General features: G+C 49.3%; 1 protein-coding gene and 2 long non-coding RNA genes across 22 annotated transcripts in view; 1 reads left to right on the top strand and 2 right to left on the bottom strand.

The window, feature by feature from the left end:
• Positions 1–1,767: 1,767 nt before the first annotated feature.
• The window catches only part of MSI2 (musashi RNA binding protein 2), a 388,731-nt gene continuing 363,501 nt past the window's right edge, over positions 1,768–26,997 (bottom strand). For 5 of the 14 annotated variants that reach the window (XM_038547833.1, XM_038547835.1, XM_038547836.1 and 2 more), the window contains 3 exons: positions 8,635–8,789; positions 6,716–6,788; positions 1,768–4,257 (listed from right to left, as the gene is read on the bottom strand). In XM_038547833.1, coding sequence (XP_038403761.1) covers positions 6,747–6,788; positions 8,635–8,789 — 197 coding nt within the window. In that variant the 3' untranslated portion in view covers positions 1,768–4,257; positions 6,716–6,746. Of the gene's footprint in view, positions 4,258–6,715; positions 6,789–8,634; positions 8,844–26,997 lie in introns of all 14 variants that reach the window. The other 9 variants (XM_038547828.1, XM_038547830.1, XM_038547831.1 and 6 more) reach the window with 3 other exon arrangements.
• Positions 9,705–22,427, bottom strand: LOC111097402. 3 transcript variants are annotated; one of them, XR_005364569.1, is made up of 5 exons: positions 19,881–22,427; positions 19,347–19,418; positions 18,700–18,903; positions 18,432–18,560; positions 9,705–16,534 (listed from the first exon to the last, which is right to left on the bottom strand). It is a non-coding gene; the product is annotated as an uncharacterized LOC111097402 (long non-coding RNA). The 3 variants fall into 3 exon arrangements; XR_005364568.1 differs by having other exon boundaries at positions 18,432–18,903; XR_005364570.1 differs by lacking the exon at positions 18,700–18,903.
• Positions 20,247–26,935, top strand: LOC111097400. Of its 5 annotated transcripts, none has more exons than XR_005364565.1 (4): positions 20,247–20,633; positions 23,142–23,641; positions 24,364–24,567; positions 26,369–26,935. It is a non-coding gene; the product is annotated as an uncharacterized LOC111097400 (long non-coding RNA). The 5 variants fall into 5 exon arrangements; XR_005364563.1 differs by having other exon boundaries at positions 23,070–23,641; XR_005364564.1 differs by having other exon boundaries at positions 20,248–20,633; positions 23,146–23,641.

Genomic DNA, 26,997 nt, shown 5'->3' with positions numbered 1-26,997 from the left:
CTCACCCCCCCACCGCCTCCCACCTCCCTCCCTTCTCTTCCTTGGAAGTTAGCCCGGCTGGGCTGGTGAAGCACATTCAAGAAAGCACATTCTCCCCCGCTCCCCCCACCCCCCCAGTCTCCCTCTGTCCCTGCGTGCCACTCCCAACCGATAAAGAGAAGTATGAGTTAGTGTTTCTTTTGTAAACAATTTCATATGCAATATAATACAGAAAGCATGGCTGACCTTCAATAAAAAATGTAGTAAACTATATTGCTTTATTCTTGATTATGCTGCAGTGAGCGAATGGCAGGATGAAGCAGTGTGGTGGTGGTGGTGGCTAAGTCCCTAGCCCTCGTTTGCACTAAAGATCAAAATAGGTTTTGTTTTTCTATTTGGAACCAAAAAAAATTTTTTTTCCATAATCCCCAAATGAAAAAAGAACCCCCCCCTGCCAAAAAACCCCCTAAAAAACAAAAAACCCCAACCCAACCCAAAAACAAAAACAAAAAAACTGAAAACAAAAACTGAACACCTTTCAGGTCATTAGAACCAACAATTACCCAATGATTTTTACACTAGTCTAGCAAGATGTGTGTAACATTCACTGGCTGTGAATTGCTGTGCAGTGAGACATTAAATTGACAGCAATAGAGCCATGCTACCTTAAAGTCCAAGCTACAAGTTCAAATTGGGATGAAGGTTATGAAGGGTAGAAACGCAAAGGCCTGTCGGGGCTTCGTTTGAATCAAGCCAATGAGCGACTGGGATAGAAAGCGAGTCTGTCTGGTTTTCCCAGTGGGTGTGAGGAAGGCCACAAACCAGGGCTGAGAAGGCTCCTGGGGAGGGGACCGGAGGCTCGGTCATCCCCGTCAGCTCCACGTCCGGGTAGAACCAGGAATGGGTCCGGGAGCTAACGTCACTCACTCCCCTCTGCTCGGGAGGAGAGGAGTTCGGGGGTCCCAGGCAGATGGATCTGGAAGCCAGAAAGTCACCCGGTGGCTATTTCGTGATTCCGGGGGGGAAAGCCATCAGCCAAGAGGGTTTCTCCCCCAGGGAAGGCGAAAGGTGGTTCCCATGTTCGCCATTGAGCTTAACTGAAACAAAGACAAGGCTGAACATCAGTGCTAAAATAATTTACAAAAATCTTTCAAAATGGACTTCTAGATGAATGGGGGGGACTAACGTGAACCTTAACCTAGGTAGCCACATTAAAACATATCAGATTTCCACGAGATTTGTGCTATGGGCTACTGGGTCTCTTCAAAAGGTATTATAAACATCTAAAACATATTCACACAGATTATCAATTTCTTCTGAGCATTCTTAAAAAAATATTTTTTTTCTCTTAGTAAAATCATTTTAATATACCATGCCTCCCTCTTTTAAAAAATAAATTAAAAAAATCCAGTTTTGCATATCTAGCATTAGCATTTAAGGTAGTATGGCACACCCCTTCACAGTTGGGGGGGTGGGAATCTACAAAACGCCGTAGAGTCTGCCGGCATTTGAACATCATGAGACCTTGGGTTAGTTGAAACCACATCAGATCAGCAAAAATAAAATAAAAAGTTGAAATTGAAAAACAAAAAATCGAAAGGAAAAAACTGCCCCAAAATCATTAGCATTTTTTTTTTCATAAATAAGAGAAAGTTCTATCCTTACTGGTCCTAAATCTGAATAACTATGTCTAATTTTTTTTTAAACCTTAATTACGTTATACCTATCAATATGTACTAGAAGAAAGAGAAGAAAAAAAGTCACTACACTAGTACCAGGACAGCACGCTTACGAGATAGCCATTTTATACATTATTAACAGACAGTGATCAACAAAGAGTTCTTCTATGAGGTGACGGGGGATGCAGAGAAAGGAAGGGTATACAGTACATCACCAACATGGACAAAATAGTAATTAAATTCCCTAGTCTAGACACTGAATTTCTGGGAATTTATTGTCTTTTTTCTTTTTTTAATAAAACTTCTATTTTGTTATTGTATCACTTGAACAAGTTTTGATATTTTAAAAGCGCCCAGCATTTTACTTAACTTGGTTGTTTGGAGATTAAAAAGAAAGAAAGAAAGAAAGAAAAAAACAAAACAAAACCAAAAAACCCTCACCAAACAACCGAACATTTAATCGGAAAAACAGGATTTTTTTTTTTTTTTTTTTAAATGTCGTTGCTGTTTAATTGGAATTGGAAAAGGCTTTTTTTCTTTCTTTCTGAGTTAGCATTTTGGAGCCTTTTGTCTGAAGAGGCTTTTGCCCTACCATGTCTGTGAAGGTCTACATTAGTCTACTTTGTTAGTAAAATTTATAAAAATAGTAGGAGTGCAGCAGCTCTTTATAATAAATGTCGCATTCAGTGTCTCATACTGGCTGTGCCTTAAGTACCAAATTTATAAACGTAACAATTTAAAAAATATTAATAAAACGTCAATATCACATTTTAAAAAAGAAAAAATATCTATCCACACTACAATAGGTTTTAATGCCATCTATTGAGTTGTACTTCTATAGTTGCTGTTGCCGACCTATTACCAATATTAAAAAAAAGTTAAATTAAAAAATATCCTTCATCATAAGTATCTTTCCCCAACTGAGGACCATATATTATAACAGCCAAATGTTAAACATGTGCAAACAGGAAACTGTGTTTTTCCCACCAGTCACAGTGCAGCGATGTTTATACTTTTTTATTTTTAAAATTCTGTTTACATCTACAATAAATTAAAAAAAAATTCTTCCATAGCCTCTCTGGTGATACTTGCAGCACTGAGGTATTAAAAAAAATATATAAACCAAAAAGGTTGCTTTCCTAATTTGTAAATAGGAAGTGAATGGAGAAAAGGTTTCATTAATGCAGGCTTATCCGCCCCTGGCCCGAGGGGGGCCCCCCTGGAGCTGGGGGGGGGGCCGGTGGGGGGCAGGGGAGCAAAGAGAGGCAAAGTGTCCTAGGGACCTTTGGAGGTGCTGAAATGGTTGGACAATAGAAAATGATCAAATATTTAAAAATTAAGACTGAAAAAGAATGTCCCCCCACCCCTCCCCACCCAAGCCAAACAGGTGTGCTTTGAAACTTTAAATATGTTAAATATTAAAATTGTAGCTTTGTTTTTTAAAAAACGTCTTGGGAAAAGCAGTTTTTCATATTTTAAATAAAAATCTAACTAGACGGTAACATTTGAAGCTGTGCACAGACGAGAGGTTAATATGCTGGTATGACACTAATACAGTTCTTAGGTCTATCACACAGACAGAAGGAGCTAAACAGTGTTCTAACTTTTCCCGGGGGGGTCGTCCTGGCAGCGGGGTATCCTTCCGCCTGGGAACTGACTTGGTTATCATGCCTTCCCCTCCTCCTTCCACAGAGCATCCAACTGCCTGGGACCGACTCCCTCACAAAAATATTTTTGATTCTCTCTTTCTTAATAGTTTCTATGTAGTTAATGGAATTGTATTTACAACGCTTCTTTTTTAGAATTCACAATTTCAAAAAACCTTATAATATCACCTCTTTCAACAGAAAAAAAGCACTTATAGAAAAGGAGGACACTCAAAACACTGTCGTCCTTACCTTATTGCCGAAAATAGATATACTTAGGTTAACAAAGAGACGTCACAAAAAAGAACTGCTATAGAGTCTGTTAATTAGCCTACTACATCTCACTTCTTATACGACGCAAAGGAGAAAGTTTATGCCCACCTCCCGCTCCACACTTTGCTTCCGTGGGTGCACAAGCTCCACCAGAAAATCCATACAGTCTCAGAATTGGTACCAAAATATTGAGAGTAATATTACCATCTCAGCATCCTTTAAAAGTGAGAACAGAATCAAAACGAGCAAAAAAAAAAAAAAAATAATAATAATAATAATCTTTTTAAGAAAAAAATAATACCTTAATATAACAATTATACTATGATTAGCTTTCAACTAGATATTAAAGCTATATGACTACAGGACTAAGTCAAAATCACTACCAAATGTGATTCGAAGAGATTCAAAAGGAGAAGGGAGGAAGAGAGAAGAGGAAGGGAAACCATCAAGAAAAACAAAACAAAACCAAAATCATGGGTTATATACACATTTAAAAGCTGTTGTCTTATATTACAGCAGATTCGTGAGATGATGAGATGTAGTCAACCCTCGATCCGAAGTGAGCCATCTCTGGTTGGGATGGGGAGTGAGGCTGGTGGGGGTCCAGGTCTGATGACATCACCTAAACAAAGGGCCACTCAGAAACTTCGCCCAGTCTTGCCTGGACATCCAGGTATGCTCTGCAGGGTGCGGAAGGTCGGGGGTGCCCAGAGGAGAACATAAAGTGGGAAGCAGGAGAAGAGAGACGTGTCAGGCAAACGTATTATTCATTCCAATTTTTTCACTAGCGCTTTCAAAGTATGACTGCGTTGGGCTCCTGAGTATGTCTGGAAACAGCCAGGCTCACAACTTACTGGGATCACGACTTGGGAAATCTGACATCTTTGCCACCCTGACACTGGGGAGCAGACAGCTCTGCGACTCATTTTGCTGGCTTGCTATTTTGCTGGTCTGATACTGTACTGTTGGATTCTTGGGGGTAATGGCAGGAAATGTGGTCAGCAAATGTGGCCATGCTGGGTTTTCGGCTACACTGGTGAACTGCAAACTGATGAGTGATACTTTTTAAAAAAAATCTGGTTACACTTCTGGTTTTCAAAGCTAAATGTTAAAAAAAAAAAAACAAAAAAACCAAAAAAAAACCTGCTTTATCTGATACTGTCAATGACTGCCAATAACTGAGAATGCAAATTTTAAAAAATCCAAAAAAATGATATTTCACATCAAGGACTCAAGGTCAGGGAAAAACATATGCAACAAATAACCAGCTTTGGTTACAGGAAATAAAAACAGGCCCAGAACTCCCAGACTTGCTGAGTCTCCCTGAATCAACCATGAGCGTCTCCTCTGTGGATGGCGCTAAATGGCAGAGAATGAAGCCTCTGTTAGGGACAACGTGTGTGTTTTGGTTCCAACATGTCACTCAGTTGGCTCACTTTATCCGTTTTGGAGGGGGGTCGGGTGTTACCACCACTCTCTTGGCTATGTTCTCCTTCTGCGAGAACAGGTTCCTCTAGCTGGATGCTGAGGATGGGCTGGATGCTCTCCCCTCATTCCCACAGTGGCCTTAGAGTACGGGCTGTGGTGGGAAGCCCTATTCCGCCCTCATTTCTAAGAGAGAGTGAGGGCACGGGCAGTGTGGTGTCTGACCTTGCAGGGATCTGCTGTGCCTGGTAGCTGTTTTATCCCTTCCTCATCTGACTCCACAAGGGCCAGAGCCACCTCCAATCCCGAGTTCTTGGAGACAGCAGTCCACTTTGTTCTCTGAGGAACCCTACCTCCCCTGGTCCCCCAAGCCCAGATTAATTAGTAGTGAGTAGCTCTCCTTCAAACTGTTAGTGGCCTCTGGCTCTGGCCAGCAATGGCTGGGTCAGTGCTCGAAGGGAAATGGAGGTGAGGCGTGGGGAAAATTCACACACGGGGTTTATTTGGTTAAGAGAGGCAGTTGCATTAGTTGAGGTGATTCCTTAGCAGCAACATTAGAGAAATCCAAAGGAGATTTATGGAGCTCAACTCAATCTGGTCCCCCAACTGGGCCCATCCTAGAGAGTCCTGGCTGACTTGAGGGCCTAGAGTAAAACCCCCTCTATGAGAGGTGTCCTACGTACTGCAAACCAAAGTGGCAAGTCCATCTCCAGCCTTTCTTCTCCTATGTCCCCACTCCCAGAGAGAAAGGCACTTATGCCCCAGCTGGGACCCATTCCCATCCTCCGCTGTCATCCTCCCTCTTCCAGAGAGACAGACCCACGTTTCAAGCCCCCAAACTGTGCTAACACAGTACGCACTTAGGTTTCCTAAGAGAACCCCTCTTCCTTCTCGGGGTTCTTCCCAAGAGCAAGATACTCATGTTCCAATGACACTGTGGCAAGAGGCTCCTTCACTGACTGCCCCCATCTCCCCTTCTCCACTCCACCCCTTCCATATCCCCATCAGAGTGATTTAAAAAAAAATGTTTAATTAACTTGAGCTCAGTTTAAAAGGTTAGGAAACTGGCAGGGATCCAAATCCACGTTACGCAGGTGATGTCGTTAATTTAATTTGCTTTTCGTGCGGTAATCTGGATAATTACTCAGCAGTTACTGGCAAAAATGTTTTCTTTTCACTAAAAGATGGAGTCTGGCTGTTTGACCGCATGAACCCCACCAGTCGAAGCCAGCGGGCTCTGGTAGACTAAAAGGGCCCAGGGACCTGAAAGGCCATCTCACAGGACCCCAGAGGGCTGGCCCCGGCCCCGGCCCCCACCCCCAGCCTTGGCCAAAGGCCAGGATTCTCCTGCTTCTGGCCCCCTGGGACAGGTACAGCACCAGATCACCTTCCAGTTTCCTATGCTCTTGATTGTATTTCAAGACGGAGAAAGATGAGGGGTGGGGAAGATCAAGAAAAGGAATCAAAAGAACCAAATCAAGAAGAAAAAAAAAAAGTTAAAAAAAAGGTGAGGGTCATGATCAAAGCTGGAGAAAGGGATGAGAGAATAAAAGACTGGATTTTTTGCCCCCACCCCCCCCAAAAAGGGGTTGGGAGAGAGGAGAGAGAGGTGTTGGCGCGATGAGACCAGGGCCCGTGCGTACTTGCATGCGAGCGTGCATACATGTACGACACGCCCGGCAGGGCGGAGACACAGGGCAGAGAAGGTAATACCTCAGAGTGGGATGGCAACAGAAGCACCTGCTCAATGGTATCCATTTGTAAAGGCCGTTGCAATCAAAGGTCCCTAAAATTGCACAATTGTTAAGGTCATCAGCACGCTATACATGGGAACAGATTGTCATATTCTGGGAAAGGAAATTATCTCTAGGACTAGACCGTGGTTGCCAGCATGAATATGTAATTCTGAGACACTGCGCCACAAGGGGCCCGGAGGCCATCCTCCCCAGCTCCGGGCCCTCCAGCCCCCACTTCCCACCCCAAGCCAGAGGCACAGGGGGTGTGTCGCTGTTGGGAAGGGGAGGCCTGTGCCCAGGATGGTGGGTGCTGCTGCCCTGAACCCCGGAGGGCAAAGATAACCAGGGTCTCTGCCCACAGTCCCGACAGCTCCAGCTGGGGAGAAAGCGAGCCCTTGCACAGACAAAATGTGATGCCACGCGTGGTCATTCCAGAAAGGTGCCACAGCACACAGGTCAAGAGACCCAGGTTTTCAAGAACAAATAGGGTCTGTGTTTCTGGGCGTTGGCAATGGAAATAAGTTGTGCTCTACGTGGTGATAGATGTTCTCCCAAATTGATGCAGCTCTAAACTGAATAATAATACTCTGGATTTGGTACTACAGCTCATCTGAGGGGATTTGACTCATCAGACTACTGACTTAAGTGATATTGGCTTTGGAGTGAAATCATATGGACCTAGACTGCACAGGCCAGGGGTGGCAGCAATGTGCATGTGTGTGTGTAAGGCAGTATGTGAGAGAAAGTGTGCATGTGTGTGTTGAGTGTATGGGTGTACCCTCAAGTGAGTGCATGAGAGCGTGTGTGCATGTACCTCTGTGTGTGTGTGTGTGTGTGTGTGTGTGTTTTCCACTGCTGGGGTGGGAGGTGGGCAGGGAACGGGGGCCCTGGTGGCCCGGACTGTCTGCACTTGCTCTGTTCTCTCCAGCTCAGCCCCCGGGGCAGGGTTCTCCTGTCAGGGACAGGACCTGGAACAGCAGACACTCCCATCTGAGCCCCAAACCAAACTGCCTCCAAAATGCTGAGGTTGGCTGGAATGGAGGGGGGCCAAATTTCTGTTTCCCGAATGGAAGGGACAGCGAGCGAGTGGGCTCAGGCACATTCATGCTCACACACACCAGGAGGGGAAGAACAATACAATCTGAAAACAGCATGCAAATCTGTTAAGCAAATTTCCATTGCCTGGATTAGTTAGATTATAGAACCACAGAGCATTACAAATATCAAATGCATCTGGCCTTTGCGGGGCTGCAGCTAAAGAACGCAAATGGGAACTTACTTGGAACCTGGAAACTGGAAGAAACATTAGCAAAGGAAACCACCTGGGAGGGAGCATGAACCCCACACTGTGTCCCAGGGCCAAGTGCTGCCTCTGGACCTCAGGCCCGGGGACTCTACTGACCAAGGCTGCTATCCTGAGGTGTGTGTGGGGATATTCCCAAGCTCCTCAAGTCCCAGCCCATATGGTTGTCTCCAGAAGGCAGGGGGATCAAGCAGGGGTGGCTGATGCCGAGGGCCTATTATGAGGTAGCAGGTGACGTATCCTATTTCCATTAATTCTCACATCACCTTTGGAGGGAGGTGTATTTATTGTCATTTTGTAGCCAGGGAAGTGAAACTCTGATGGATTATAGGATTATATGAGAGGCTCAAGGTTGCATGGACCGAGGGTATGGAGTGGGGACCTGAACCTGACCATGCTCCTTCCACTCCATCACGTGCTGGTGGCTTAAGAAAATTTCAACAGCCCTAGGTGGCTGATGGAATGTGGATGGGGTGGGGCAACCCACTGTCCTCTCCTCGGCCCCCAACCCCAGGCTCTTCTGGTCCCCTCTCCCAGGGGAGACAGGTGGGAAAGGAGGAGGCAGCGGGAGGGCAGGGGAGGGAGGTACTTACAGCTATGCCGTGGCCGAAGCCCGAGCCCGGCTGTGGGCTGGCCGCACTTATGTAATTCCCCACTCCGGAGTCCTGGCTGGCAGGGCCGTACAGGTCGGCGACAGGTCCTGGGCTGTTGGCCCCCGGGAAGCCTCCGGGCCGCGCGGGGTTGGAGCCTGCCGGGGAAGCGGGCGCGCCAAAATTCGGTTGAGCACTGTAGCTATTCAGGACTGGTGTGCAGAGAATAGAGCTGGGTATGAGGCCAGAAGCCAGGCATGCACCGGTCATTACAAGCCAAACACTCGAGAAAAACAGCTGAGGCCCAACTTCTAACACTCAACCAAGGCCATGCGAAAACATTAGCAGGGACTCAAGAATACTCAGCCCAGGCTACTACTAAGAAGCTCGGAGCTCCAAAAATAGAGAGAATAAAAAAACAATCATTCAACACACTACGGCAACCAACCGGAGGTGCTTCACTGCCCACCAAATTATCACAATAGAAATAGAGATATATATGGAAGAGAGAGAGGAAAAGAGAGAGAGAGAGATTTGTTTTCACATCTGAATTGGTGCTCATGCAGTCTTGTCTAGATCTGGGCACGTTGAGACAGCATTCACATCCCATGCAAACTACAAAGGAACTAGTTTTAGACTACACATTGTGTTAATATTGATATTAAAACGTGACAGGAAACAAAGCAATTTGTGTCCAGGAAAAAAAAAATCTTTGGGGAAGGGATTTAAAAATTTGTTTTTTGTTTCACTTTTTTTCTTGTTTGTTTGTTTGTTTTTGGATCCATTAAATGACAAATTTGTTTTGAAAAAAGATAAAGACAAAAAAAGATCTCCAGTCCTCCCCGCCCCCAAACCTCTTTCCGCCCCCACCCCCACTGGCTACCTCCTCCCCCCACCCCCGTTTATATCCCTGCATGAAAGTCATCACTACTGAACGTGGTCGGAGGATGGGATATGTCATGGAAAATTTGGGCATCTTAACAAACCCGTAATGATGGTGGCAAGGGATCCCCTTCTGGGGTGGAGAGCAGGGGATGGAGGGAGGGGGTGGGGTGGGGATGGCAAATCTGGAGACTGGGGCCGAAGCTGGGTGAATGCCAATGGTTCTACAGGACACCCACACACTCACCTCCTGCAGTAGAAGGAAAGGGGGGGGTTTAAACTTTTTTTTCCTTTTGTTTAAAAAAAAAAAGACAAAGAAGTATGAATGCAGAGCATACTGACCGAACCGATTTACAGCTAAAGCATATCTGACTGAAATGGCTGCTCTCTCTTAACCTCATAAAACTCCAGACTGAGACAAAGAGCTAGGAATGCACCTGTGCTCTAGAGAGGAGACCACAGCCACAGATCCTGAGAGTGGTGGTGAGGAGGGGCAGCGGGAGGAGACACCGCCTGGGCCTCCATCTGTAGCCACCCTGCTCCCCCCCAATCCCATCATTCCTTCTTCAGTGAGGGCCACAGCGGCACCTGGGTTAAATTTTGTCTCATCTTTCATTTCCCCTTAGCAGCAGTTTTCTTTACAAAATGGGGGGAATATTCTTTTTTTAATTGCAAAAGTAAGTTCTCATTGATTTTGAAAGCTGAAGGTGAGTCTGGGACCAGCCACTTTGGGGGCTACGGCTAACCCAAGTGGAAGAACCAGACAAGCCGGACACCGCCTATTGCCACGACTTTGGCTCCAAGGCGCCGCTTTTCACTGCAATCTTCTCCCTCTGCTTCCCGTGGCATTTCCCTCTCTGTCCGGTGACCAGCTGCCTCTAACACCTGCAGCCCCACTCTTGGCTGTGACCTTGCCCCAGGGACCTGTGCCTGCGGTCCCCTCACATCTGGTGGGGCTTGAAGAGCTCAACGTGGATTGATTTTTTTACCCGCCTGTGCTGGGGATGGGAAGAGGTTGACCACGCAACCCCAGCCAGGCTGGCAGAGACTGAGATGGGGCACAGAGATACAAAGATCAAACCAAGCAGCATCTGGCTTGTGACTGAGCACAGAAAAAGGGAAACTGATACCTCCAGGTGCCCTTGGGGCAGGAGGCTCTAGAGTGAGGCCCCTGGGAAGCAGGAGCTGAGAAATGAGTCAACTAGCAGATGGAAAAAACAGGTTAAAGAGAAAAAAAAAATCACAGAGGCTTAGAGCAAGTGAATGGCTGATTTGCGAATGCACTGGCAGACAAAGAGGGCAGGAATTCTGAATACAGAAGATTAAACTTGCAGATAACATTTGGCCTTTCTCACTCATGGAGGCAAATATCAAGCTGAGATATTCAAAGACGGTATTATCTCGGTCTGACACTTTTTTTTTTCTTTGCTCTGGGCTAGGGAAAATGGAGCGAGCTGAGCTCAGACAGTGAACTCTGGGTTTAGCCTGGCAGCTGACCCCTGCTATGCAAAGTAACCAGCCAGTTCTGTTTCAGGGTAAAGAGAGGCTAGGGGAGGAGACCCTGCAGTGGAAGATGGAAAGATTTTTTTTTTTTTTTTTGGCTTCTTGCTCCTCTGGGCCAGATGAAGATGCAGGAAGAGTGTGAGCAGGCCCACCTATTGAGGGGCTTAGGAGAAGGGGGTTTGGGTCTTGGCTCCCTCCAGCTGGGAGAGCCACCCAGAGACTAATGGAGCCAGCAGAAGTGGCTTCAGAGACAGGATGGAGCATGCCCATAGAAGGCTGCCGTCCAGAAACAGCCCCCTCTACTTCCCCCAGGCCTGTGTGCCCCGGGGGCCAAAGGGATTCCATGGTTAGCAGGATAAGCAGCACCTCTTAGCCTACGCACGACGGCCCTCCCTGCTCAGTCACAACGCTGAAGGCATCCGATCAGGACACAGCTCTGAAAACTCACGTCCCATTATCGTCATACACGTGCCCCTCACGGTGCCCCACGCCTGCTCAAAGTCACCTTGCGGCTCACCCCCAGCCCCGGGCCGGAGCGGGGTGTGGGTCTCGGCCAGGGGGCGCAGCTGGCAGGCGCTAAGCAGTTCCGCAGTTCGCGGAGTCGGGCCACCGCGCTCGGCGCCAGCAGTTCCCTCCGTGTCTCTCGGTAGGCAGGAGACCCTGCGCCAGAAAGCGGGTTAAAGTCCCCAGACAAGCCATCCAGACACCCATGCATCTCTGGGCAGGCTCGCGGCAAGCAAATGGCTCTGAGCCCCAGAAGAGTAGGGAGTGCCGTTTTGCATGCAGTCTGTCGGTAGCTGTTCCTTCTGTCTGGCGGGGGGAAGGCCTCAGGGACCAAGGGTTGCCTTCTGGGGAGTTCATACTGAACACCGGCTGGCTACACAGGAAGGGGGGTCACTCGAGGACCCTCTCTCTCCCTCTGAGCTGGGTGACCTGAGCGGAGGGAGGGGCAGGCTGAGGAGGCAGATGCTGAGCCCCGACCCCAGGGTGCATTCTGTGGCGGTCAGCCCTCAGGCAGTGCTCGGGGAAGTGTCTTGGTGGAGGTGCCTTTCCCCAGGCACCCAGCCTCATCTGGAGGGGCCAAACCACTCCCCGCAGGCCAGGATTGGGGTGGGAAGAGGGGATGGACCCTCACTCTCAATGGGCAAGGGTATGCTCTGCTCTAGGGGTGTGTGTGTGTGTGTGTGTGTGTGTGTGTGTGTAGGGAAGGGATCTCAGAATGTGTTGCTGAATAAACAGTGCTGAGATTTATAAATTGGGACATCATGACTCCTGTCTCAGGAGAGGACAATGTCTTGCAAACACCTTGGCATTTCTGCCGCAGAAGCTGTGAGCATTAGGTAGCCTGGGGCAAGCCCCTCACCAGGCAGTAGGGGGGCTCACTGGGCAGGGTGAAGGGTGAGGGGTTGGGATGAGGCTACTTGTCCACCAGTAGTTTAATTCTGGGCAAGTTCCTCTTCACCCCTCACCCCTGGTCCCCAGCATCCTCTGGGCTTTCCGGGTCCAGGCAGCCGGTACGCTCAGGGAGGCAGCTGTGGTGCAGAGAGGAGCACTGGACTTGGAGTCAGAAGACCTGAGTGTGACCCTGGCACTGACCTCTTGGCTGTGTGCCGTGGGTAAACCTTTCAGCCTGTAGGGGAGGAGTCCTCATCTGCACCATGTGAGTGCTGTCTGCCTTGGTCTACCTCTCAGTAGGCTACATGAAAGTGGCAGAGAGAAAGCACAAACATGCCTATTTTTAAAATAGTTGTGGATGCAGAGCCCAGTAATACAGGTACCATAGGCAAATTTAGGAAAATCTGGTATAGGAAAATATAGTTCACAATCAGGAAGTGATTTACAAAAGGCTGCAATTCAGGATGTCTGGGTAGCTCAGCGGTTGAGCATCTGCCTTCAGCTCAGGGCCTGATCCCAGGTCCGGGCATTGAGTCCCATGTCGGGCTCCCTGTGAGGAGCCTGCTTCTCCCTCTGCTTATGTCTCTGCCTCTCTTTTTGTGTCCCTTATGAATAAATAGATAAAATCTTTTAAACCCCCCCTCAAACAAAAAAGGCTTCAATTCATCTGTCTAGGGGATTTAATCACATTGGACCCGATGAAGGACTCTGAGACACAGGGTGGGAGGCGGGAAGGGGCAGGAAAGCAAGGGCCTGGAATCTCACTGAGGCCAGCAAGAGGAAATGCATTTGACTTAAAGTTGGAGGCGTTCTGAGTTGGATAAAAGGAGGAACTTCCTATCAAGGGAATGAAGTACCTTCATGGCTGACCCAGGAAACCCCAGGGAATCTTATCCCAGAGACCCTCACAAAGGTGTGTCCTACAGGCTTACATCCTTACCTGTAGGGACTGGATCCAAAGCTCATGGGTTCCTCAGGGTTTTAAAGCAAACCCAGGGAGATGCCTGCCTCCAAGCAGGCACACAGTCTGCCTGTGGCTCTGCCCAACTGTGGTCAGAAGCAGCTGGGCTGAGAGTGGGGGTCAGGGAGTCCTAGCACACTGAGACTCAGAACAACCCCAAAAGCGTGGAAGTCTCGGTGTCCATCTGATCCCTGAGTGATGTCATTGGATGTGATGCAGAAAGCTAGAGCCTGGGACTATGAGGGGGGCACCTCTAGGAGCGCCTGGCTTCAAGATCCAAAAATTGGATTATTGCTGATCCAGAGAAAGGAACTGTTTACAAAATCCTCCCTAGGTGAGCTCAGCCCACATATCTGGGACAGGTTGGGGCCCCGCCAAGTCCCAGTGTTAGACCGTGGTCCTGCTCTGGTGGGTCTCGCATTTCGTCAAAGGGCAGGGCCAGCCCTCAAGACAATTGCAATCATCTACCTTGTGAATTATCGGCTGCTGCCAGGTTTCATCTCAGGTGGGAGGCCCTGGTGGCCCCCATCACATTTCTAGAGCATGTGCTTCTTAGGGAGAGGTACAGGCAATGGCAGGCCTGTCCTCGCCCAGTCCAGCTCTGAGGGTAAGGTGCTGCCAAAACAGAACTCACGACACAGGGCATTTCAGGGCCAAAGAGAAGGGATGGGCTGCCTGGTGTCAGGGCTCCCCTTCCCAACCCCCAGCTCCCGACAGAATGGAGGACTGGGAAAAGAAGCCTCTGTGATTTTCTTTCAACCATCACACTGGGTGTTAGGTTTTTTTTGTTTGTTTGAAAGAATGTAAAGAAACTGAAAGAGGAATGAGTAGAGGGGCTGTGGTGATAGGCTGATGCCAGAGAAACAGAGGTCAAGGTCATTGCCCCTCCAACTCTCCCCTCTACCTTCACCTTGTCCATGTCATGCTTCTATCTGCCTTCATTAAAAACTCCACAGCACCAGTGCCTGGGTTGCTCAGTTGGTTAAGTGATGGACCCTTGATTTCATCTCAGATCATGATCTTGGGATCATGAGGTCCGGCCTTGAGTTGGGCTCCCTGCTCAGGGGAGAGTCTGCTTCTCTCCTCTCTTTCCCTTTCCCTTTTCCTCTACCCCTCTCCTGACTCTATGTGCTCTCCCTCTTAAATAAATCTTTAAAAAAAAAAAAAAAAAGACTCCTACAACACTGGAGACTTCCACAGGTCCCTCTCAACAGCCAGCCACTCCTTGCTCATGGGCTCTGAAGAATGGCAGCCGGGCAGCCAAGGCCTTCCTGGGAACAGAGTCAAGGACCCCACTCTGATCCTCCATGCCCTCTGAAAGTAGGACCCACTATAAATTAATGGAGATGGTCAAATGGGAAAGGTCAGCATGGAAAGATAAGCCTGTTCCTGCTAATGGAAGGAGAAATACTCAGCTGTGAATTATTACAGCATGTCTCCAGCAGAGCAAGGGGGAATTACAATTATGCTCCAGCAGTCTCTGCCCGGCCACTATGTCCCAGGGATCCTGGCTCTAACTTTCCTTCTGGAGCTTAGCCTGAAGGTGGGAGAGACAGATAGGACCAGCAATTATATACAACCTGGGAAAGCTCTGCTAAAACTCAGGCTATTTCAGAAGGGCAGGAGGAGAAACACTTTAACACGAGGGGAGGATTAAGAGGGTAATGTGATGGCATTTCCGTTTCCCTGTCTCCATATACAAACAAATATATTACAGAGGTACGAACTCAGCCTGAGGTCAACAACTCCGGACATATCCAGGGATGCCTGGCCCATCTTAAATACCACATGGGACACGTGGACAGTGTCTGCTCATGCACTGGGTGGCAGGCAAGTCAGTGTCACAAACACTGCAAATGTCAGTTACTGTGGTGCCTTGGTCTTTGTTTTTTTTGTTTTTTTAAAGATTTTATTTATTTATTCATAGAGACACAGAGAGAGAGAGGGGCATAGGAACAGGCAGAGAGAGAAGCAGGCTCCGTGCAGGGAGCCCGATGTGGGACTCGATCCAGGGTCCCCAGGATCACACCCCAGGCTGCAGGCGGCGCTAAACTGCTGCGCCACCAGGGCTGCCCCGGTGCCTTGGTCTTTGAAGACTGCAGTTTCTGCTTGTTCTCTCAAAACCTAACCTGCTTTAGGCTGCTGGGGCTGGGGCTGATGTCTGCTGGTTAATGCTGGCTAGCTCAAGTAGGGAATGCATGGACGGCAGAACAGAGGACTTGGGACTAATTATTATGTAAAATGGTCTAAGCTTCTGGTCAAAGCACACCCCTCTGAAGAGGGAACTTTACTACAGGCTGGCTCTAAAGGCCTCACATCATATGTTAGTAGTGAACCTGGAGATCTGTACTATCACTCAGATCAATCAGTGTAAGCAGAAAGCCCCCAGACACCCAGAATGAACCTGTCTGAGCAGAGCTTTGTGGCTAGGACTACATACTTTATGTTGACATACAATCTCAACAGACAATAGCTTGTTCTCTAACTTGATGCTCTTCTACTATGGGCCCTGATTTGGGTCTGTGGATGTGTCTCCTCCTCACAACGGACAAGGCTGGAATTGGTTGGGAAGGTAGGCAAGGAGAAAAGAGACATGTGGCTAACTACCATCTGCTTATGGTGTAAATTCTGAGGATGGAGTAGCCTTGAGCAGGTCCCGGTGGCCAAAGAACCCAGGTTTTGTCATGAGGGCAAAGAAGGAACTTCATGGAGTTAACATCAGGTTCCTGTTTCTCCCAGGCCCCAAGGGTCCCCAGGGACAGACCTGGTTGTTATGTGTCTAAGGAAGGAGGGGGAGAAAGGCTCCAGGGAAGGAAAGGCCATGAGGTGGGTCTCTGGTGCTCGCCTGGTGCTTGCTCTGCCAATGTGAACTGTCTGCTGGGCCACAAAGGCTTCACCAGATGAAAGGATCTCAGCAGGCTGCCCTGGCTCAGGTCTGGTCTGGTCTCAAATGCAAGGTGGTCATGATCCCTCTTAGAAGTGAATGGATGACTCAATGGTGCCTCGGCCCTGAGCCTCTATGGCACTTTGGGAAACAGGGGAGATCAACGTGAAAGATGGCTGTTTATGGTTTGGCTGCAGCAGGTGGTTTTAAAACTCACATCCTGCTGCCTCTTCTGTAAGTTCACTGGTTCCAGACTCCAGGCGCACACGGGTTAGAACCTGCAAGGAGCGGCAGATAAGGAGACTCCCAGAGCCCACCAGCACCCACGCAACAGCGCACTGAGCCTGGGGAGACAGGCTGCGGCCTCCACTGCCACCGGGCCAGGCAGCTCGAAAGGCCCTGGCTTCCAGTTCCTGACCACCCTGCCTTGAGGACCGAAAGGAAATAAGGACAGGGAGTGAGGTGCCAGGGTGACTCCCTCTCCCTGTCTGTCTCTCTCTCCAGAACACTTTGGTTGCTCTGAGTGTCTCCTACTTTAATCCTGAGAATGTCCCTTGCTTTTGTTTGGATCTGGTGACTGTCTATGTCCCGAGGCACAGCCAGCTCTATCTGGTCAACAAAGACACCAGCCTGGCTTCTCCCCACACAAACTCAGCCACCCTCGGTGCTGCTGGGCTGTGCGTACTCTCTCGTGAATTCCCAGCCTGTCTGCTGCCCTCGGCCAGAGGCATCAGATCCTAGCTTCTATCTTGTGAGTGATTCCACTCTCTGCAGGCTCAGCGCATGTTTCCTGCGCCATGTACTATGACAAGAAAGCACCATGGAGTCCAAGGCTGGACCTACGTATACTCGTAGTACTCTCAGTCACGATGAAAAGCTTTGTCAGAATTTGGTAACACTGGGACGCCCGGGTGGCTCAGCAGTTGAGCGCCTGCCTTTGGCCCAGGATGTGATCCCGGAGTCCCGGGATCGAGTCCCACATCAGGCTCCCTGCATGGAGCTGGCTTCTCCCTCTGCCTATGTCTCTGCCTCTCTCTCTGTCTCTCATGAATAAATAAAATTAAAAAAAAAAAAAAAAAAAAGAATTTGCTAGCACCCTGTCCCAGTTAGGGAAGGTGGAGCTACTACGGGCAAAGTTGGGTTCAGAGGCAAGAGGCACACAGTTCCAGAAGCTGTGGCTTCTATGGGTGCCACTCTGGAAAGGGAATTGCTAAGTACTAAGCATCTACTGTGTGCCAGGTACACTGGTGGGTGTTTAACCCCATCTTTTTTCATGCTCCTGACAACCTGTAGGATGGGTCCAATTGCGAGGACTACAGTGGTGCAGGAAGCTGTCTCGGAAGTGTCTCTGACCAGACTGAGCCCAACTTGAACTTGGATGTCAGGGCAACTCCCAGCTCCTAGTCAAACAGAATCCTGCTGCTCGGCTGTCCTTCCCTGCCTTCTAGTCTGACAGGACATCTTGTGTTTATTTGGATCTTTGCCTCAGACACGTTGCAAGGACAGACACCAAACCTTCCCTGTTGGACTGCTGGCTCCTGAGGGTGAGGGCTCTGTCGCCCTGTCCAGACTGGGGGCTCCCTGGGGTTGGGTCATACCTGCCCTATGAGATAGGGGACCACGTCTCTCCCGAAGGACTAGACCACCCTCCTCTGGGCCACATCCCAGAATAAGGCCGGGCATAAGGCAGGTGGGCAGGAATGCTATGCTCAGGGTGGGGAAGAGGGGACACTGCCAGACAGAAAGGGAGCCCTCCCACACCTGAGCCCTTATAGGGACGCGTCTGGAATGTGTGACCAGAGGCCTGGTTTCAGTCCCAAAGACCACTGCATTCTGCTAGGGTCAGTCCGGTTGGGACCAGCAGTATTTACTGCCTGGTCACTCGGAATGGAAACTCACTGCCCCAGGCTCTACTACCCGGGGGTAGGGTGGGGAGATGCCCAAGGGGTAGCCCCTTGAGGACCTCTACAAAAGGCTTTCCACTCAAGCAGCCTGTCTTTAATGATTATAAAGGCACAGGAGTTTAATCCATTTTTGATGTAAGCACTAATAGCTCTGTGTCCTTGAAGTTCAAAGCGGGTGCATACATGTCACTAATTAGCCAAGCACGGAGCCATTCAGCTCCCTCTTATGTTTCTAATTAGGTCTTTAATAACAAACAAACTCCGACCTTACCAAAAGACCCCCATTCATCAGACAGTCAAAGAGGGCGGCTGCTTCCATGTTTATGGCTGCTTCAGGCCGTTGGTTCTATGTGCACATGCTCTTAATCTCAGCTAGGACAGGCCTGTCCTCGAATCTCATCTGTGAGGACAAAGACCCCTTCAGGCTGCCCTAGAGGGATGGCCCTCCTGGGCAGGCAGGACAGCCCTGGGCTCCCAGGCTGCAGGCTGAGGATCCAGACCAGCTCTCCTGGTCATGAGATGAGGTGGGGGCAACCTACCTGGCTTGGTTCTATTTATTCACTTGAGATATGGATGCTGGTGATAAAGTCATAGAGATGGTGTGAAGCTGACAAGAAGCTGGTGGTACTTGAGTCCAAGTTTTAACTACTACTGAGGCCTGGGGCTGACCCTGGTCGATTCTGATTTGATGGGTCTGCAGGGTGGCCTGGATACCAGGAATTTCAAAAACTCTCCAGATGATTCTAACAAGCAGCAAGGTTCAAGAACCACCGTGTTGGCCCTGGTCTCAAATTTGCTTATTGATGGTAACTGTTAACAAGTCTACCTTTATTAACAAATACCATCCAGAGGGCCAAACCTTAAACATTTAATCAACCATACCCAAGGATGGAAATCTGACTACAGGCTCTTTCTGTGATACTCACAATTCTGGAATACTTCTGTCCCTCTCACTCCCTCTATGTATGAAAACAATGTAGGACTGATTGTTTTCAAATGCATTCTCATCACTTGGAAACCCCTGGCCTTCTCTCCAGTCATTCTTCTTAATTTTAAAAGCACTATCACTACCATGCCCCCCCACCCCCAAGAGATTGAGAGCTGTGGACACAGCAGCTATCTAGAGCTACAGAGTTGAAAGGTCTGCAAGCACCCTCTAGTCTGAAGCCCTTTGCCCAAAACTCACCCAGCCTGTTGGATGGCAGAGCTAGACCAGAATCAAGCCTTCTGATTCCCTACTCTTTCATGTTCTTATCCTCTTAAAAAAAAAAAAAAAAAGAAAGTGTTTATTATTCTTATCTGATTATTCCACAAGGCAACCTGGTCCCCTAGGATGGTGAAGGGTTATAAGGGCTGAGCTGTTTCTATCCCAAGGCCAGAGCAATACAGCTGTGGGGCCAGTCCCCGAACCCAGTGTAGCCCTCCAGCAAGTCATATCCAAGCCTGATTGGCTTTTCTTGGAGCCAGGTGGTCGGGGAGACATTGAAATCTCAGGGGCTGCCTCTGTGGAAGGTCTGATGTGCCTGGAGTGGAACAGTCTAGACCCAGAAAAGTCACATAAGGTGGCCAAGGATACACAGCAAAACTGGATCATCCAACAGCAGTCTAGGTTTTCTGGTCTTTTCTGGAGGCTGGGTTAACCCCACCCCTGCCTGCCCCACCCCTGACTCCGGGGCAGCCTGGGTCCCCTGTGTGTCTGTAAGGCTCAGTCTCTCTTCACCCCGGAGGCCGCCGGGAAAGTCAACCTTCTGCAGGTTACAGTCAGAAATAACTTCCAGAAAGAGAGCCTTCGCCTCCCACAGTGCTCTACCACAGGCGCACAGGTCTGCACTGATTGCTCACCACAGACCTGGACAGACCGTTTTATTAATATTAATAAGTAACCAGGAACAAAGGGCCTCTTTATTTTTAGCTTTCTCTAATTGCGTAGTAATTACTCATCTACAAAACAAATGAGCCCCTGCTCGCTGTTGCCATAGTACCGGGTGCCCAACCTCCCTGCAAGCTGATTGGCCGAGGATCCCGGGCTCCCGCCTCCGGCCCCGCCCCTTCACGGCCATTGGCCCAAAGCAAAGCCCCAGCAACGGGGCGGCCAATCCCCTCGCAGCCCCACGGCTGGGCTGGGCTTCCCAGCGACCTTCCAGAGTCAGGCCTCACTGCTCACCGAAGGGACGTTGACTCATCCCTAAGGAGAGCGGGAGAAGGTCTGTCCTGCCCCAAGAGGCCCTCCCTGGCTCCATGGCCTCGCTTCTTTTGGGCAGTGGCTAACTTCCTTCAGTCCTGTTTCAGCTAAAGGCCCCTTTCACAGAATAATAACTACCTTCAGGCTGGCTCCCTCTTACCCGACCACGCCTGCTCTGGGCCTCCTTTGTCTGCCTGTGGTCGGAAAAGGATTCAGGGACTGGAAGCCAGATCAGAAATGTCAGCCGAAGCCAGACACAACCATGACCTCAAGTCTGCGACGCAGAAGCAGGTGCAAAATGTGCATATATAATGCTTCCTGAGGCCTCTTGTAAATGGTTTTAGGTTCTCTCTTCCCCCAAGGATACAAGGGCAGAATTAAGTTGATGGGCAGCGGTGGTTTGCCCTTGAATAGGTGTTAAGAATGCCGACCTCTGCTCAGGAATCGGAGGGGCTGGTATGATGGAGCATCCGCTGACATGGCTGAGAGCACAGATGTGACAAGACAGACCCAAGTTCCAATCTTGTCTCTACTACCTCTGACAAGCTACTTAAGCCACGGTTTCAAGATTTAAAAAATGGGAACAAGAGAGTGCCCTCTTTATAGGATTATGAGAATTAGATGGGGGTAAGGCAGGTGGCCGTAGCACAGTACTTGGCTCACTCATAATGGAGCAGTTTTATGAATATGACTATTATCATCATGTATTAAAATTGGGTGGAAGGTGTCTCTAGCATCCTATCCAACCACTTGCAAGATATCCTTCCCTTACGGGAACTCATAGGTTAGTGTGAATGTTGAGGTGCTGGGTGGAACCTTCCTATCCATGCCACACAGTAGATTTCATCGTGTCTCCCTCATCCTGACAGGTCCAATTCCAACAGCCAATCACAGCTGTTCAAAAGCATTATTTGCCTACCTCCTGTTCTGCAGGATTCCAAGCTGGCAAGGGGAGACCTTTTTTATTAATATTAATAAGCATCCAGGAACAAAGGGCCCCTTTACTTTCTGCTTTCTCCAATTGCATAATAATTAGTCATCTACACTAAGAATGAGGTCGACTTCACCTCCTGGAGTACTGATGGTTTATATTGTTGGAGAAGGCAGGCACCATTCTGAAATACATGCAAAACATGTTCCATAGAGGCAGAACGCCGCCTCTCATCCAGAAGACCTCACCAATAGGGAAGGACACCAAGGACACAGTGTTGTGTTGAGGAGGGGCACCCCAGGTAGGGTTAATCAGGTGTGGCTTCCTGGCACACCTGGAGCCAATTTTAATGGAGGGAGCAAAGGCAAGGACAGAGGAAGGTGGACTGGCTGCGACTGCCATGAGGGCACAGGGGTGGGAATCAACAGCCTCAAGTAGGGAATGAGTAATAACTTGTTGGCAGAAGCAAAAGAGAGTCACAGAAAAAGGTGGAGGATTGCAAGGGAAGGCCCTCCTTTGGCAGCCTTGCTCCCCTTCCCTTGTTCTAGGGACTAGAATCCTCCACCCCAGGGATTAGGGAAGGGTCAAGCTGTGTTCTGTGGGGCCGCTGCCAACTTGACCTTCCTGAGCTGGTTCCGTCCTTACCAAGCTCCACTGCCATAGAGCATATGAACCTCTCTCTCCCACCAGTATGACTGTAGTGATCTGGTTTTCAAGATCTCTCAGAATCTAGTCTGTCTTGACCTCATCAAGCCTATTAGACAGCCTCCCACTGTCCCCTCAGCACTGACTGTCATCCCACTGCCAACCTGTTAACCAAATTCTCTCACCTGAAGCGTCCTCTCATCTCCTGCTTGAAATCCTGTGGGGCCCACGTGAGTCTTGCTTCCTGTCTGAGCTTCCCTGCCTGCTGAGTGCTCTCTGACCAGGCAGGAACGTAGTTTTACTGAAGCTCAGCTCTTTTATCCAGTGCATGCTGCGTCCTCCCCAAAAGACTGGGAACTTGTTGAAGGTGAAGGACCATGCCCTGAAATTCTGCATCCCACCCCAGACTCCAGCATGATGCTGAGCCCAGAGTTAATCAGCTAATGGATAAAAGCCAAAGGCCTGAAGCATCCCTTACTGGGTAGTGACAGATGAACATTTATGGAGTGTTTACATGATGTCACCTGTCCTCCTGCACTCTCCTCTCTAGTCTACCCTGCTGTCCAACATACAAATCTGATGTCACTTCCTGGGGTCAGGCCTCTCTGAAGTTCCCAGTTGTCTGTGTGAATCCAGGCTCTTTCACAGGGCACCAAAGGCCCTCTGCTCTGGCTCTGCCAGTCCTCCAGCTTTATCTGTGGCTGCTCCCCCCATGCCCCTCCCACCCCCATTGCACTTTATTCTCTAGCCAGAGTGAGCCATTTGTAGGGCTTCAGATTCACTCTACTGTTTTGGGTTCTGTGGCTTTGCACATGCTGTTCCCTCTGGCTCTTGGGGAACTCCTACTTGTCCTTTAAAAGTAGAAACACTCACTACTCCCCTGTGAAACCTTCCCAGACAAAGCCAACTACTTCCTCCTCTGGGCCCTTTCTGTTACTGGATTTATGGCATCATACTGTAAGTACCCATCAGCCTCCATGCTAGGGTGGGAGACACTTGAGGGCAGGGATTCATGCTTTCCCACCCAGCAGCATTCATCCTTCCATCTCTTTATCTGCACCCAGACTGTCCTTTGGAAATCCATTCTTCTCCTTTTATTCAGCTCAGAGGGGGTTGGATCCCACCCTTAGTGACTGGTTCTCCCAAACCAGGCCTTAGCCCAGCAACACAAAGCTCTGGACTTCTGCTAGAATTCAGGACCATCTGACCCTCTCTTCTTCAAGACAGGCTGGTGGGAAGCAGGAAACCACTGCAACCATTTTGCCACCGTAGGAAAGCCAACATAAAGACAGCATTGAAGCAAAAAGAAAGACAAAGTTAAGGGAACTGCAAAAAAAGAGCCCTGAGCAGTCTAGACATGAAGCCTACTTTTCTATGGAGCTTCCAGGATGCTGGCCAATAAATCCCATATAATATTTAACCATGCCAAGTTGGGTTTTTTGATATAGCCCAAACCCAAAGCGCCACACGTAATAATAACTACTGTTGTTGTACACTTAATAAATATCTGGTGAAGTAAATTCTGTGGCAGATGAGCCCTGAGCCCAGTTCTGCAATCTACACCTGACAGAAGGGCCTGTGAGGTATAGGGACCTGAGTTCTCCACCAATCCAGCACCGAGGCTACTGGATTCTCTCAGCATACTCCGCGCATGGGGGGCATCTGGCTGGCAGGTGAATTCTTCATGAACACACACAGTTTCTCTGCAGGGTTACTGAAGCAGGTGAGAAGATCTGGGTTCAAGGTCGGGGTTCTTCACCCTTGACCACAGCTTTGCACCCCAGGTAACCAGTTGTGTGACTTTGGGTAAGTCATGCAACCATTCTGCAGATCAGCTTTCTCTTAAAAATAAACATGCAGAACTGGAACAAAACCTTCTGCTTTCTTGTCCATCTCACGGGCTAGCTATGGTCACAGACATGGCAATCTAACCCCCGCAGAAACGCAAGGAACCACGATACACCCAGGCCTGTGCTCCTTTGATGACTCTCACCAACATGTGGGTTCACCAACTTCTGGGGCTCCCCACACCCTACAGTGGCCCCACCCAGCCCGGGGTGCAAGGAGGGAGTCCCTCTGCCCATCTCTATTGTGCTCTACATGCAGCTTCCAAGGGCACCACCACACTTTCTACCCTTGTTCCAGATAGCAGGGCCTGGGCTCCTGAGCCAGCATGAGAGAGAGGGCCAACCAGGTACTTGGGGGCAGGGGGGCCGCGGGGAGAGGGTGTTAAACAGGGATGTGTCACCCTCTGAAAATAATTCCACTGATTTAAAAGACCCTTAATATCCTCCCCCCTCCCCACTCCATTCACTTTAGAATTAACTTATACTGAGGTCTAGGCTTCAAGGCTAGTCACTAATTGCACTAGAGTTGATTTATCAACTGCACGGTGTTTCTATTACAAAATTATTGATCACAGCTGATGTATTTTATCCTCAACAGGATTGGTCCAAAAGCCCTTGGAAAGTGAATGAAGCAGAGGTCAGCAGCGTGCAGCTTCACGTTATTATAAATTCACTGGGATTACTGAAATCCAGTGTGGGATTCTTGATGGTGAAAGACCTGGCTCTCCCAGAAATGAAGATTTTAATGACAAACTGAGAAATGAGGTGCCCATCCCCAGGACACAAGGCAGTGGACTGAGAGGTAAGTCTGGCTGGTTGCAGCAGCTGGTCATAATGGGTCACAGATCTGTGCTCCCTCTGGGCTGCTGCACTGGCTCCGTGCCACGGCCACAGATGTGGCGCTTTCCCAGCGAGAGGGTGTACCCATGACCCTACCCTACCCCCATATGGGCTGTCTTGGCATCATAGCGCCCAAAGGATGCCTGCAAGGGAGGCTGGGTGGGAAAGAAGAAATGATTGCCCTGCAGCAACCCCCTTCCTGGACGTCGGATCCTGCTGACAGAGGTGCAGAAAAGCCATCTTCAGAAATGAAGGCAGCACATTGATCCATTTTCCTTTTTAAAATGAAGCTGACAGTGTGAGAAACAATGCATCATGGGAAATAGGGACTTAGCAGGAATCTGGATTCTCAGACCACTGAAGGCAAGACATGTTGTCTGCCTTTATATTCCTTGGTGCCTGGCACAAAGCAACCTTCAATGCAGGCTTGTTGAAAGCAACACCTGGGAACCCTAAAACTTATGCCACAAAGGATGCAAATAATTCCCAGATCCCTCCAGCAGCTAGAGGAGTGTATGGGGGACGCTACTGTTCACACCCCCAGCCCCTAACACATAGAAGGTGAAGGGTGTCAGGGGCACATGGACAATCCCCGGGATGGGCACGCCTGCTTCATGAGCACTCACATCTCCTCTCCTTTATGGTTCAATCAAGGTCAACCTATTTGTTCTACCTCCTGACTTGAATTACTTTTGTTCATTTTACCCATCGGAACCGAAACTATTAGGGATATCCAGTCACAGGGTAGCAAAGCCATTTCCCTAGCAGAGCCAGACCTGGGATTTAGGCCAATAAGGGGGATTTTCGCTGGCTCTGCCTGCTGCCCACCCTCCTTCCTGCTCAGTGGCCTGCATCAGTCTGCAACTCTAGCACCCCACCAAAGCCTGCCGCTTCCGGCCATTTCCCTCTGCCTCCCGCCAACCCCCCTGCGGGATGGCTCTTCCCATATTTCCCTTCCTGGGCCTCGGGGCCCTCCTTCGTCTGGTGGCTAACTGGCCTGCTCACTTGCAATCCCTGTTCATGCTGATGGTACCATGCACCACTCCCCAAGGAGCTACCATTCCCTTCTGTCATCTCACACTCTTCTGGGAACGTCGTGGACTCTGTGACCTCCCGGGCTTCAGTCTCCCATAATTAATAACTTATCCCCCGAAGGTTTGGATCCCACGGTGCCCTCCTGCAGTGTTAGGTCAGAGCTACCGCCAGCCTGACTTAAAGAGCAGGTCCCAAGTGGCAACTACTTCGCATCCCATCAACTTGTAAAGACTAGTTACAAAAGCTCTCTGAGACCCCTGGCACTCTGTTATGGCTTGTCACCACAAATGTAGGGGAGATAGTGTATCCAGGGACACTGACTGCCCATGCCCCTGAGCTGACGGCAGAGGCTGTGGGACTAGGGAAATCTTCCTGGGAAGATGGAGGGAAAGCATGGCCTCTCTGAACATCATAGGTTCCCCTTCCCTCTTATCCCCTCCCCTTGGAGCTGTGCCAATAATCTCCGCACTAGCAATGTCACCACTCTGACGCCCCTTGCCACATCCCACCCCCACCTGTTCCTTGGAGAGCACACGTAAAGGCTTCTCCTTGATCTTCACCAACCGGAAGAACAGATGCCAACCTTTGCTAGGACCCAATGCATTCCCTGTGTGCGGGCTGAGGATCTGAAGATCTGAATCCTTTTCCCCACCATGTCTCATTTTCCCTCCACCCTGGGGACTAGACCATGTAGACAGGACTGCTACATGGACCTGTTCCCTTGACAGGCTGGATGTGAGCTGGCCAAGGACCCAAGGCATAGAGGGCTTGGAGGAGCCTGGCCGGTGGGCCTTAAGAAAGAAGCAAAGACTGTGCTCTGTTCAAGAACCACAAGACAAGAACAAAGGGAGAGCTTTCGGACTCCTTCTGATCCTGTTTCTGTTCTCTCTTGCTACAGTTGGACATTATCAGCAGAGATCTCAGTTCGGAAGGCTAGAGCTGAGGGTGGTGACCCAGTGCTGGACTGGGGGAGCAGGGAGTGTGAGGGGAGGTGGTGGTGGCTGATGGCGAGAACATGGATCCAAGCCCCTTGGCAACATTGAAAATATGGAGCCCCCTCTCTTCCTGGTCCCCCACGCTATCCTTCAGACAGCTGTGCTGTCCTGGGCTATTGGAGGCCCTGTAATATCAACTCAACAATGCATGTTCTAGAGCTACGGCTACCAGGACATCTACTACAGTGCATGCATTTAGTTCAGTCCCACAGAGACATACACTCTAAGAACAGGCAGGGGAGGTGTGAAATGTTTTACTGGACAACAGGTGTTTTGGAGTTGTAACTAATAAAAAAAAAATCGAAAACGAAAGTGTACAAAAAAAGACATTTCTCGAGAGTTGGATATGAGTTTGTTTCTTG

Source organism: Canis lupus, chromosome 9 (genome assembly GCF_011100685.1).
Source record: "Canis lupus familiaris isolate Mischka breed German Shepherd chromosome 9, alternate assembly UU_Cfam_GSD_1.0, whole genome shotgun sequence".
Classification (NCBI taxonomy): domain Eukaryota; kingdom Metazoa; phylum Chordata; class Mammalia; order Carnivora; family Canidae; genus Canis; species Canis lupus.
This window is presented reverse-complemented; position numbering and strand designations above follow the sequence as displayed.